We start from the raw sequence: 15,372 nt of genomic DNA, 5'->3' as shown, positions 1-15,372 counted from the left end.
GTCGTGTAATTGTTAAAAATATTTGTTAACATAAAAATCTAAAGATAGTATATGCTCGCTCATAATTTCCTTCGCAAAATATTTAGAGATTATGTTGATTCACAATTAGACAATGATGTACATGTATAAGTCACTTGAATTGTGGAATACGCCAAATGGTATGGAGTAATTATCAATAACATATAAAACCTTATCTGGAGCATTGATTTCATAATCAATCGACTGCCACGGATAAAACATTTAGGAATTTTTAGTAAATTCTACTCTACAATTCTAGACTTAGGCGTATTTAACTTACGTCCAGGGTATGCCAGCTTAACCAAATGCATCCCAACAAAACGCATTGGACATACTAATATGGTTTATGTTTTCAATGGTTCATTCTATAACGACAAATACCTCTGGATCGAATCACCCTAATACTATTTATTCCTTGTATGTTTGATGTACGTACATGTATCTTAATAATGCCCCAACATATGTCACAAAATGAACAGATTACTCATTTATATCAGTAGTCTTTAATTATGCATATACATTATGCTATATGCTCAAGACTTTGGTCTGAAATTACTGAGACAAACTGAGAAATATTCACCCACTCTCCGTTTCATTCGGCATTACATGTCTATGATAAAAATTGTAGCAGGTCAATAGCCTGTGAACGTTTTACGCGATTTGATTGGAATGGTAAAAGTGTGTAATATGCCTTTAGTACTGGTTAAAGGTTGTCAGTATGTACTTACACAAGAGAATGGTCCTATGCGACACACATTTTACAAACACAAGTACAAACTAACAATCTCAATAAAAATGTAAAATTTTAAACATAGAACATTTTCTATGAATTAACTTTTATCACAAAAAAAAACTGATTGTAGGATAAAATGAAGTATTATAATTTCATTTAAAACATTATGGTTTGATTTCATACGCCTAATTAGCATTTAGTTGCATCATAATACGATCGATATATTTTCCGGGTTTTAATGAGTTCTCAGAATGCGACGACCAAGATTCTATTCTAAAACTACAATGTACATGTAGATATCGGTCCTTTGCCGCAGCAAGATCTAAACACAGGTATATAATACATGTATTTATTGGATTCAGTACGCGTTCATTTTGAAACTATTTGCAGATTCTGCTTTTTATATTGCGTTCTGTAACTCGCTGATATTAAAATAATTGCTTTTTGTACAGTTTTGATTGCGTTACATTGTGCAAAACTTTGCTTATTCGACCTATATTAACCGCATAACATAGATTGAAAACTCCTAACAACGCTACTTTTAGCTAGCTAATTAATATGCAGAACGTAGTCCGTAGCTATTGAAGCAGGTTGCTTATGTAAATTAGGTCGTTGACCAACACAGTTCTAACTGCGCGCATTAATTCGCCAAAAGTTAAAAATGTTATGTCGATCTGCCGATGCGAATTCCGATATACGGTTATAAAAGTCTGCAGGCCTAGCGGCATACAGCCTAAAAACCATACTAAATGGCATTTGGTGAAATATAAATATGTAATAAATATGAAAATCAATTTAACAATATTTTATCGTTATGAGAAATCTACAAATAACAATTATACGTGGCATATATTCATAAACGTGGCATATATTCATAGACGTTTAAATTAAGTGAAGCTGAGCATTTATTGTAACTGTAGCCAACATTTTATCATTATCACATGACAACAAGGTTTTAAATTTGGACATATTGTGCCAGTGCATATACTACCTGTGTTAATATTTTGTGCGAATGTCCCTATAATGAGGACACACTAAATAAAAGTGAAATTCATTTTCTATACCATGCATATTACATTAATTACATTTTCTATCTTCTCGGTTTATATTTCTATATCTTCCTTGTTGTGTGCCGAAAATCTAAATGGAGTAAGTAGTAAATATTCTTAACGTATTGCTATTGATACCAAAAAGATACTTTTCAATCGCAAAATCTTGTGTAACTAACTTCCTTAGCAATTACTGTCTCGTTGGTCACTTTAATCAGGTGAGCGATTTCTTGTTGTTGTTTTTTTATTTCTCTCCTTAACTTTATATGTTTTTGAGGTCTTGATTAAAAAATCAACGGTCAACCTAACAGTCAACTCAATTGAAAAATACTATTTCAAGACTTATTTCACAGAAGTTATAGTCCTTAAAGGGACTGTACACCAGATTGGCACCAAAAAAAGTTTTTTTCTCTAACGAATCTCGGGACAATTATCTAATATAATGTGTTACGCTTTGATATCATGATTGTAAAAAAAGTACCAAAATGTAAAAAAAAATATTGTGTCGGAGACCGTGTTCGATCCCGTGTCGCCAAATTTGCAGTCCAGTGTCGTATCCACTGAGCTATAAAGGCTTACTATAATTGGGTGTCTAATTAACCTATACACCTACCTCGGTAATATCACGTGATAACACTGACTAGCCAACCACGCATAAGGAATGAATTCTTCCTGGTAGACATACCCTGTAATCTTTTTTAATAGAAAAATACGAAATAACTGCTAAACTTAAATAAATTGTAAACTAGGTGGTACTTCAGTTAGTCAGTTTCAATGCATTGTTCACATCGATGCCAAGTTTATGTCAGTTTTCAACAATTTTCCGCTATTTTATCATACGGAGTACAGCCCCTTTAATTCTATATTTTAGAACTTAAGACCGTAAGCGTAGTTGACGCCTTCTCGCGGACATCGGGCATTTAATGAGCATTCACCACTCCCAATTATACTTCTTATTAAGAAAAAGTGGTGTGGTTTTTGTTTAATTACATTGAGTGATATCTCTATTTTTAGTTATCTTATGGCCAAGGTTTATTTTTTTGCAAATGGACTCTTTCGACGCCAACAACAATACCAAGGCTTTGTCAGTACCCCAACTTTTTTAAAAAACAATAAACAAGATCAAAATCATATACCGTCTATTTTTTTTTATCTCGCATTTTGCAGTGTTTATCCTACCTTTTTACCACTTGGTATTTTTCAATAAATATACACGTATTCTTTATTTTAAAACTGTAAGGTCCAGTTACCTTTTAAAGTTATTGTAATATTCAAATATTTCCATTAAAAATATATCTCGTCTATAAAAAGTACACCACATATGATAACTATAAGTCAATAGATCTTATACTGGCTCCTCTAAATTAAAAAAAAACTTAACTCTGAGTCAAGTGTTTAACAAAGACAAAAAGCCTAATAATGAAAAAAATAAAAAAAACACAGCTTAAACAATATTTTGTTATGTTTTAATACGCCAGTACAAAGGACGGGACGTAATATTGTTTCATCTGCTTCTTACGGGCGGTTGGTCTTTCGGCGCCAAGTAAGCATTTACCCAATCATCACCAAATTTGGCCATAATGTGTATGGGCGTAATAAATCGAAAAAAATCGATAACTAGCAATATTGCTCGAGCCACTCGAGAGTTATCACCCTTTAATAATAGAAATTAATTTAGCTCGGACTTGTCCGATCAATAACTTCAGAACCGTTGTCCAATTATCACCACAGTTGACCAGAATGTGTAAGGGTAAAATATCACAGAAAAGTACAAAAACAAGCTATATCGCTTTAGTCACTCGAGTGTTATTGCCCTTTAATTATAGAAATTATCTAAATTCGGTCTTGTTCGATCAATAACTTTAGAACCCTCTGTCCAATTATAATCACATTTGGTTAGAATGTGTATGGGCGTAATATCTCAGAAAAGAAGGATAACCAGCAATATCGCTTTAGTCACTCGAGAGTTATTGCCCTTTAATAACAAACCCCCCATAAAATCGGTCTTTTCAGATCAATTTCTTTGTCTAATCATCACCGAATTTGGTCAGAATATGAAAGGGCGTAATATATCGGACAAGGTCGATAACCAGCGATATCGTTAAAGTTACCTGACTGTAATCGCCCTCTTATTAAAAAAATACCTAAAACTGATCTTGTCCGATCAATAACTTTAGAGCCAATTGTCCAATTATCACCACATTTAGTCAGAATGTGTATTGGCAGAATATCTTAGACAAATTAGATAACCGACCATATCGCTTCACTCACTGGAGAGTTATTGCACTTAAGTTATAAAAAAAACCTAAACTTGAAATTGTCCAATCAATAACTTTAAAAGCCTTCGCCCAAATTTAGGCAGCATCTGTATGGGCATAATATCTCTATACATTTAGATAACCAGTCATATCGCTTTAGTCACTCGAGAGAAATCACCATTAAACTACAGAAATTACCTAAAATCAGTCTTGTCCGTCAAAATAAGACAGGCGAACTTTGCGAAGTTGGCGCTTTTGTTGATATCATAAGACACAGAATCTTTGAGAACTGAACAAAAGACAGTAGGCATACCCTTCTATTCATCAGCAGCTCTGAGTAATCAAAGTATCTTATTTTTAAAGGAATACCAAACATCACCGTCCTAAAACAATTTAACCTTAGGGTTCACATAATTCTAAGTGAGAAAAATGATAACTTTTGTGAATTTCTAATCTGAAAAGTAATGAAACTGTCACTTGATACATTACTTTTACTTAATTAACCATCATATAGTGTCTTATCTGAGATTGTAGAACTTAATCTGAAATAATTTACTTCTAAGACTAAACATAATACCCATATCGCAGTGGTGTTTTAACTTTCCTCCCAAATTGAGTTATGTATGCAACTGGAATTGTTTATGATTTATCTGTCTGTTCACTCAGAGTTTCCCTAGATTATTTGGAAGGAACAGTGACACAATTTTCACTTTGTTTTTCGTTTAATATTTGTCAGGTTCACGAAAATCACTGTTCGGACTTAAAATGCTGTAAATGCCTTCGATTTATTGTAAATGTTCCATTTTCCGTATCTTCAGTATAAAATGTACGTTGAATTGTTTAGACACGTTTTCAAATTTATTTGATCATTTGTCAAAAGTCTAAAACTTTTAAATAAATATTCAGCGTCTTTTCCCATAGAATATATAACACATGAAATTTACACCTCTTCTTCATCTTCGTTCAATTTTGTACCTGATCTACAACGTATAAATTTCTCTCGAAGAAACACCTCCATTACAATTATATTCATCATCATCACAACCACCACCATCAGCATCATCTTCAGCAGCAGCTGCATATGCAGAGTTAAATCTTACGGTCATTGTAACATAATAATGTAATGTTTTAGTAAAGCCTCAACATGAATTATGTTGTTTATAGTAGTCATAATTTAGGAAGAGTTAAGTTGTAGTTGAAGTTCATAGAAACATTAAACTCTAAGGAACCTTAACGATCACACTAATCGGATTGCACGTGTGATTATTTTTCAAGCGGAACATAATCATTGGATCAACTTGAAGTGGCTTGCACATTGGAATTTATCACGGGAATGACTTTTCAAATTACATTGATTTTCAAACCTTCTACTGGGTTGTTTATCTTCTACGCAGAGGTGGAAGTGTACTGAACGGTACGAATTTGCCTCTCAGATCTTTGTGAAACTCCCATTATGTCAGAGACGCAAACATAACAATAACGTGGAATTAAAATAAGGATTGTAAAGGGGATACTGTTTCTTTTTTGCATTTTAGAGTTGTAAGATTAATCTAGACGACACTCCCTGATAGGTCTTTGATTAAACAGGGACTTGATAAAAGTTGAACGTAGACATTCAATATCCACATGTCTGCTACGTTTTCCTCGATTAGCCGTTATAACATACCTAATTTAAGTTGTGACATGAATAATATCGAAAACAGGATAAATATTGACTCTTAATGACAGTGGAAATTAATAAAAAAAAACAATAACTGGCGGTTCAAGGAGTTGTACCAGACGCGTGACATATCTAAAATTGAAAAAGAGTTCATGTTAAGATGGTAACAAAAGCACCAGGATGCACCAGTTTCAACTTAAAGTAGCCAAAATGTTTCCTCAACCTCCATATGATATTTGGAGCCTATTTATTTCAGTTCCTGGGTAAATTGTGTATATCCAAAGTGCGACACCTTTAACTTCAAATCCTGGACCCGCCCCGGTCAACGAGATGCTTTTTAATAATGTAATGTAAAGAGAAATCAATGATTTTCTTTCATAATTTTCCAGCAAACAAGGAAAACGTAGAGAAGACGTCCCTGAACAAGCCATTTCAGCTCTTGTTTATCTGGTCGATACTGATGATATATCAGGATATGGCGAAACTATTCTGGGCTGAAGGGAAGGTGAGATAATCCAGGATAATAGACATACTTGTGGGATCCTTATTTAACATCTCTTATGAGAAACAGAAACTATTAGATATATATATTTTGTGACATAAATCATCCATTACAAGATACTTACCCGTAATCTTGATCTCCCTTACAACCGCTTTAAATGCTGAGAGCCAAACAAAGCAGTTTAGGGAGCTACCGTTTAAATGCCCTTAGTTTGACCTAAATTGGGATCGAACTACTTCTAGGGTATCCAGGCATTTAATAAACCTATTCCCAATGGTGAGGTCATAAAGAAAATCCTAGTGAGGGCCACAGTTATTTTGATATCTATGACAATGATAGTTTCGGTCGTTGCAAATTTAAAGGGCATTGAAGCACACTTGTCTTGACCAACAATTTCAAACCTTGTACTCTAATGGAATGTTCTGCTACAAATACATCGATAGTTGCTTGAAGGACATCCATTAAAGGGTTTTGATGCTCACAAAGTAAAGGTTCTTTGATGCGCACAACTTGAAATTAGTTAGACGCACACAAATTAAGAGTAGTATTTTGCAAACAAATAAAATCTTGGTTGATACACACAAAGTTTAATTTGTTTCATGATGCACATAAAATTTAAAAGTTGTTTGTATCATGCAAAAAAGTTTTGCTTAATGGACACAATACAACAGAAAGTTGAATGCACACACTTTAATTGATAGTTGTTTGATGCACAAAGACACAATGGAATTAAAAGTGGTTTAATGCACACAATTTATTAGAAAGTTGTCTAATGTACGTAAATAAAATAAAAGTTGTTTGATGCACTCAATTTTAAGAAAGTTTTGCAATTCACACTAATTGATAGTATGTTGTTTTATGCTCACAATTGTAAGTTGCTTTATGCACACAAATTAAAACGATCTCATATGTTTTATGTATTGCAGGGTGCCATAGCTGCGGCTTTGGTTGGTAGCAGCCTGCTCAAGTCCATGTTAAGGAAGAACCATGACGCGGAGCTCGGCCATAAAATTAAGGAATGCATGAAGTAAGAGTATTGCTACCTGGGAATACATATAAAATTATTTTTAGTTTTTTTTTCATTTTTTTTAATGAAAAAAAATAGAAGTACATATAATTGTCTAGAAAAGCAAATTTGGTATTGATTTGGGCTTGATGTTGCTATTATAAGCTTTTTTTTCGTTGTCACCACAAAAACGCCATCTAAATATCATTATTTACCGCCATCGGCCAGGTTGTTTTACGGCCTGGATTGTTAAAAACAACAATAAAAATGGAGCAAAAATGAGTATTTAAGAAGCCGTTTACTATAAAAACAGGTAAAATCCCCGAATACTACTATAAATAGTTATCTTATCTGAAATGGACTTGTAGATACGCTTATTAGTAAATCTCTGTGATCAAAGATGCTAACGCCATTTTCATTACCTCTTTGTATCTAACAATCTTTTTCATGGCACTTTGTCTGCTTTTTCTTGTCGATTAAGATGGGTTTTAAGATTGGAACGAAAATTCATTATGATTTGGCAAACATAAACATGTACCCGTGTACTCGTACCCGTTATTGTTTACAATTAAAATTTACATATGTGGACCAATCAGTTTGGTTATAAAATGTTTGGAATTATTTTAACAAACGTAGATGAATATACAAGCGCTTAGAATATTTTTGATTTCAATTAAATGTAAACTTTTCATGAAGCGTTTATAAATCCAAGCTTTCTTGCATTGATTTTAGGGAATGGTCTGAATTAGCTGTGGGAGTGTTGTCTGAATGTCACTTAACAGACGAACACAAGGCCCAGGACCTGGTGGAACGGAAATTGAGTAAATGGGGCGATACATCGTGTATGTTGATTGCTGTGAAGGCATACAACAAGGATTTTATCTCGCAAACCCCTTGTCAGTCTCTGCTTAACAGGATATTGTATGGTAGACTGGTTCAGAACAATTCGCTATGGAGGGTAGGTTACAAATATGCATGTCACACATTTTATGAAGTGTCATTTCGGATAATAATGTAAAACCGTCTTTTTTCACTTCTACTTTGATATAGAGTTTTTTAACACAACATTAACAATAGCAATGAATTTCCCATCAAAGAAGTATAATTATTTTAATTCAAGTCACAGTAAAAATTCAACCGATGCATTTAATGGGATATGTTGTTGCTGCTTTTTTGGCATGTACAAGACCCATATTGTCATATTAAACATGAATGCTAAAAGTGTATTAAACTTCTCTGCTAAAGTGTATGATTGGTTTGTCTTGTGTTATATGTCACCACCTACATACATGATGCTATCCAATTGGTTAAGAGCAGTTTCCATTGATGAAGGTGTATATTCCATTCAGCCTAAGTAAATTTCAATATCCTAGAAAATGTACGACATTCGAATTTACTGGTGAATTACAATTAAAACTGTTTCAAACCATCAAAATGATATGTCTTCATTACTCCTTAGCATGTGCAGTATATACTAACAGTGTAGCTAAAACTGTTTAACTAAAATTGTTTGCTCCCCCCCCCCACATAAGAGGTGGTGGGTCCTTATCCCTTTAGTTGAATTTGATCATGGTCTCTTAAAATAGACACTGGTTTCTACAAAGGCATCAGACTCAAACATGGTTATATAGGACAAAAAGAAAATAATTGGCTGCTGCTACATGCTGACACAAAGACCTGGGAAAACATTTTACTTTAGAACATTTTTATTGTGTTAAAAGTATGTATATCATTGCATTGTTTCCATACGTACACATTCTGACATACAGTACGTTTAAAAGAATAACATAATAAGAGATAATACCATTCCAATGAAACAGCTAAAATTGGGTTCCCCATACAGACAACACATAGAATATCAATAGGAACACCTCGGGCATCTTCGCTATACTACGAACCTCGGATATATGCCGGTGTATCAGTTGAAGTTGTTCGTAAAATTAATAATAATACTATTTATCAATTGTGGTTTTGTTACGTATAATTTATATAACAAAGTTCAAATTGATTCCAAGTGATTTATACTATTGCATAAATTATTGAGATTGCTTAGAGTGAACTCCTTAGAGTCAACTGCTAAATTGAAATTACTAAGCGATCAATCTGCAGCGTTGTTTAAAGGAATTCTGCCATTGTCATTCGTCTGATGTTGTTTTCGACGGAAAATGGCCGAGGTGCTCCCGTTGACTGAATTTATTTATCCACATATATTGTTGTGAAAATAGACTCTCTTTTATTAATGTTTATCAGTGCATTATTGATCAGCTGTAAATGTTTCCAAGAAAGTAACACAATACAAGTAAACTGTATCATCGTGTACAAAAGAAATAGTGTCTAATGGTTAAAGTTTCCACTTATAATGATAAATAAATATATTGTTCATTAATTGTTAGACCAAAATATAATTAGGTTAGGTCTGGTAAACGTAGCGAAACATTAATTTTATTTGCGTAATGTATATTTTTGGTCGTAATTGAGCTGAAACTTACTAAGATAAATGCATTACATATTAATGTGTTCCTCTTCCTTTTTTCAGCTCCTGCTGTGTTTGTTTTTCCCACCCTTGATATGTGTTCTGCCTGATTTTACCAAACCTGATACATGCAGCCCATGTGTTCATCCGCCAGCGAGCACAACGGGTGACGACAGCAACAAAGATTCCAACCAAGAATCTCATAACAGCCAAGATTCTGTCAATAACAAGAGGAAGAGGTAGAGATTAGTGTAAATCTTGTTTGCGTATTTGTTTGTTTGTGTATTAGTCACTGCACCCACAATTCTAGTAATTGCAATTATAAACTATCGAATAACAAGCGCTACGCGTGCTTGTATAATTTCATGGGGGTAGTTGATAAAGCTACTCTTTTGTACCATGTCGCCAAGGACGATTACCAGCGTGCATATAAGGAATAGAATTGTAATAATTCAATCATTAGTTATTGCACAGTTTAGCTCTGCGTTAAACTCGTTACTTTTCCGACATGGGAGTTAATGTATATTGAAGACAAAGAAAACGCTCCAACATGGTATAAGCTTAATAAAAACACATACAATACTAACAGACTGAGTCGTGAATGCGAAATACAAATTTAAAGAATAAAAAATAGTTTCAACAATGGCATGTAATTTCAAAGCAAATAATCCGGTATTTTATGTTAATATACTGTCATATAGCTTTTACTGTGTTGTAATTTGATACTGTTTTTCTCTTGTAATGTGGCCTAAATACATTGTGGTTTTAACTGAAATAAAATGTTGTCTTATTGCTCATTTCAGTTCCGAAGAGTCGAAGATGAAAGCTAAAGATAAGTTCTACTACTTTTTTAAAGCTCCTGTCATCAGCTTTATGTATAATGTGGTGAGTTTTTGGGTATTATTTTTTCAGCACCCTTTTCACCATCTCTGTGTACAATGTGGTATTTCCTACTATTACTTTTCAACACCCCTTCATCATCTTTGTGTACAATGTGGTATTTTTATTATGTTTTTCAATGCCCCTTTCCCAATCTTTGTGTACAATGAGGTGTTTCCGTATGTTTCTTTCCAACGCCTCGTTCACTATATTAGTGTATAAAATGCTATTTCCTACTATTACTTTTCAACGCCCCTTTACCATCATTGTGTACAAAATGGTATAACTTACTTTTACTATTTAACACCCCTTTCACAATCTTTGTGTACAATGTGGTATTTCCTACTCTTACTTTTTAACACCCCTTTCAAATCTTTGTGTACAATGTCGTATTTCCTACTCTTACTTTTTAACCCCCCCATCACAATCTTTGTGTACAATGTGGTATTTCCTACTACTACTTTTCAACGCCCCGTTCACTATCTTTGTGTACAATGTGGTATTTCCTACTTTTGCTTTTCAACACCCCTTTCACAATCTTTGTGTACACTGTGGTATTTCCTACTATTACTTTTCAACACCCCTTTCACAATCTTTGTGTACAATGTGGTATTTCCTACTATTATTTTTCAACACCTCTTTCACAATCTTTGTGTACAATGTGGTATTTCCTACTATTACTTTTCAACACCCCTTTCACAATCTTTGGGTACAATGTGGTATTTCCTACTATTACCTTTCAACACCCCTTTTTACAATCTTTGTGAACGATGTGGTATTTTCTACTATTACTTTTCAAATCTTTTCATGTTCAATATGATCACTTTTTGGTTTGTTTGTTGTTTTTAATAAAGAGAAGTTAATGTTTTATCATTGCGTTGGTGTAGAATTATAAACTGGTCACGATGATATTCACATAAACACATTATACAGATGTTTAATACATATGGCAATACGCGAATTGTTACACAGCCCATAACTTGTTAAGCTATAGTAGTTGAGTTATAACCAGGTGAGCAAAATCGAAATGTGTTGGTGTTTGCATTTGGTTATCTTGTTTAATAATATCAAACACATTTAAACAGTTCTTCGACGCTTGGCACTCATATTGTATTCCATTTTGTTTTGCAGTGTTCTCATCTCGTGTTTCTCAGCCTGTACACGTACATCCTGGTTTTCACCTTTAACACACAAGTATCTGTGGAAGAGATCATTCTCATTATCTGGGTGTTCTCATTCACAATGGAGGAGATCAGACAGGTATTATAATTACTGTAGAAAATACTCACTATAACGGTACATATTTTTTTTGAGATTGATTGTTTTCTTATGAAGAAAACAAATCGGCCCATTATCAGAGCCTTCGTTGTTTTTGTCATCTTCGTGCAAAAAACTTAACTCTTTAAAGCTGTTAAATGTATTCAATTGGAACTTGGTTGCAAATGACAATGTTCAGGCATGTAAAGCAAGCGGCATTCCTCTGCTTTTAATCAATATTGAGTTGTATACCCCTTGCTCTGCAGGCATCACTCTGGTTTTACAATGACAGATTTGTTTGAAAATCATAATTGAGCACTATTTCTTGTTTATATATTCAACTAATCATTGAATATTTTTAATGAAATTTAATATTTTACTCTTTACCAATTTTTTAGGGAAATGTTTGTCATACAATAAGAATACTGGTATTTAGACAAGTCGTTTAAACCCATCATACACCCTTATTTTCATATTGTAGTGAACACCTTGCCTGTGTTTGCTTTGCGTCCTACTTGTCTGTGTGTTCCTGCGTGGAGTCTTAAGTTTGTGTCTTACACAATGTTTACACAAATCATTCAGTTTATAAATTGTATATTGTCCTACACTAATTGAAGTTAAGACAGAATCAGTTGATTTTTGGTTTTACTTATGCATTCAGAACGTTAAACTATAGATAATAGTCAGTACTTGTTTTAACAAAAGTTGGCTTAATAATGTGTCGTAATGTCTTTAATAGTAAAGTTCTTGATCATTATATATATATATATATATATACATCATACATAATTATTATTTTTGCATTTAATACATACTGCCTTGATATGAATGTGCTTTGTGTAACTAATGCAAATGCCCTGTTCAATCCATTCGGTCATCAGGCTGTATTCTTTAAAGAAATATTGTCAGTTTGATAAGTTTCTCACTAAGGGATTGTACAATACATGGTTTGAATTATAAATTAAGTTTTTTTTTGAAAGCATATTTTTACTTTCACTTCATTTTCGAATTTTTGTCTGATACAAAGAACAAACGCAACTCCATACTAAACCACTAAACCATACTAAACATTTGTTAAATCAGAAGACATACCTTTGTTTTTTTAGCTATTGTATAGCGATTATTATATTGTAATACACTGCGTTGAAAACGTATACATATTTACACTGCATACCAAAACTGTTATATTAATGCAAGAGAAACACTGCTCAAAACAATTATTTTGTTTTAAATGGAAAGACGAATGGGATGGACCTTATGTTTTTAGCGCTAACAGTTCAAATAGCATAGGAGTCGCAATTCTTATCAACCCCAAAATAAATATAAAATTAGTAAGTCACACCGAAATTAAAGAGGGTAGACTTCTTACTGCATACATCATATTAAACGAAAACGAAATTACCTTAATTAACATATATGGACCCAAGAAGGACGAAACTAGTATATTTGATCTGCTACAAAAATATTTGTTGGAGATTAATGATCAAACATTCAATATCGATGGAGATTTCAATACTATATCTTAATTGCTCACTAGACAAAAAGAACGGGAAAACGGACACACATAAAAAGTGTAGCGATAAAATACATAACATAATAAACTCTTGTGAAGTAGTTGATATATGTTGACTACTCCATCCCTCTAAAATGCAATATACCTGGCATCCAAAGAAAAGTATAATTAAACAAGGTTTAAAAGTGATCATCCAATTGTATTAATAACGATAGATGACTTAAAATGCGACAATGGTCCGGGTTACTTTAAATAAAATAATGCTCTTTTATTAGACAATGAATATAAGTAAAAAAAAAGGAATGCATACAAGAGAAAGACAACATTACAATGATTCTTCTAATCCAAACACAGTATGGGAAATAATAAAAGGTTCAATAAGGAACACAACAAAACAATTTGCATCTCATACAAAACAGTGCTTAAATCAGAAGAAGAAAGTTTAATAAAAGAAATTAACATTTATTGAATCACAGCTTAATATAGCCAATATCGACAACTCAGTCTCTCATGCAAAAAAAAAACCTTGATGAACTTCGTAGTGAACGTATTAATGGTCATTTTCTTAGTTCAAAGGCAATACACGTGGATAATAATGAAAACGACACAAACTATTTTGGTAATTTAGAGAAGAAACACTCTGAAAAGAAAACAGTAATAAACTTAAAGTAAATGATAATATCAGAATTTAAAAACTCTCTTATTAAAGAAGTAAAATTTTATAAAAAAAAATCTATAGTAAAGACCTTAACGAGGAGAACAATATCAGAGATGCATTTTTAATTTCAAACATTAATGGACTTCCATGTCTCGATAGTAATTAATGCGAATTTTTTCTCTCAATGTATGAATTCGGAAATGCTTTCAAAGACATGAAAAAAATTAAAGCCCTGGCTCAAATGGCCTGACTAGAAAATTTCAGAAAATATTCTGGAAAGATATCCAGTCCGTTCTTATACTTAAGACTCATTTTGTTACCCTTTTCAAAATGTAAAACTTACACCACTTCAAGGGCAAGGTATAATATCACTTATTCCAAAACCGGATAAAAATTTAGAAAAACTTTTCAATTGGAGACCGATCAGTCTATTATATATTTTATATAAAATAGCAACAAAACAAATAGGTAAAATAATTAAAAAAGTACAACCTAAAATTATAGACTTTAGGCATACTGGTTTTATCAAAGATAGATACATTGGCGAAAATGTTCGCCTTACGATAGAAGTTATGCAATATCTTGAAGAAAATAAACAACCTGGCCTCGTATTTTTCGCTGACTTTCAAAATCATTTGATACTATTGATCATTCCTTTATACTTGACAGTTTTCGATCTTTCAATGTTTGCACAGAGATCGTTTAATGGACTAAACTCTTCTATACAGATATTCAAAGTATAATAAAAAACAATGGCCATATATCGGAGGCCGCAAGTGGTGCCCACTTTCTTCATTTTATTAATCACTTGTTTACAAATACTTCCAGGCTATAAAGCAAAACGTTGATGTCAAGGGAATTAAAATCGGTGATACAGAAATAAAACAATCTATTTTCTATGATGATGCAACGTATTTAATGATGGCTCTGAAAAGTCCTTTAAATCTTTGGGTAATTCATTGGAATCATTTTAACAAATGTTCTGGTCTAAACCTCAACACAAATAAATCCATCATTCTGAGAATGGGTACTTTATAGACACAAACATAAAGCTCTGAAATACTAAACCATTTGTTTGGACTTCAGAATGCTCAACTGCTTTATTTGTTACTTTTTATAATGACAACGAAAAGACAATAGACGAAAATATAAATGAAAAGGTCGAAGAATTTCATAAAGTACTAAAACAATTGGAACATAGAAAACTAACATTAATGGGTAAAATTACCGTTGTGAAAACATGCGCATTACCAAAAATCATTTACCTATTTACTGTTCTCACTAATCCAAGTAAGTATATTTTGAAAACATTAAACAATCTATCTTCAAATTCATTTGGGACAAAAATACAGACAAAATAAAAAGA

The 15,372-nt window shown here is 32.7% G+C and overlaps 1 protein-coding gene across 4 annotated transcripts in view; it reads left to right on the top strand.

Moving 5' to 3' along the window:
* LOC128234026 (transient receptor potential cation channel subfamily M member-like 2) overlaps positions 1-15,372 on the top strand; it is a 66,831-nt gene that overhangs the window by 33,202 nt on the left and 18,257 nt on the right. For all 4 annotated transcript variants that reach the window (XM_052947970.1, XM_052947968.1, XM_052947967.1 and 1 more), the window contains 6 exons: positions 6,108-6,223; positions 7,147-7,247; positions 7,959-8,184; positions 9,763-9,938; positions 10,503-10,584; positions 11,710-11,838. In XM_052947970.1, coding sequence (XP_052803930.1) covers positions 6,108-6,223; positions 7,147-7,247; positions 7,959-8,184; positions 9,763-9,938; positions 10,503-10,584; positions 11,710-11,838 — 830 coding nt within the window. The remainder of the gene's footprint in view (positions 1-6,107; positions 6,224-7,146; positions 7,248-7,958; positions 8,185-9,762; positions 9,939-10,502; positions 10,585-11,709; positions 11,839-15,372) is intronic.

The sequence above is a fragment of the Mya arenaria genome, chromosome 5 (assembly GCF_026914265.1).
Source record: "Mya arenaria isolate MELC-2E11 chromosome 5, ASM2691426v1".
Taxonomy (NCBI): domain Eukaryota; kingdom Metazoa; phylum Mollusca; class Bivalvia; order Myida; family Myidae; genus Mya; species Mya arenaria.
This window is presented reverse-complemented; position numbering and strand designations above follow the sequence as displayed.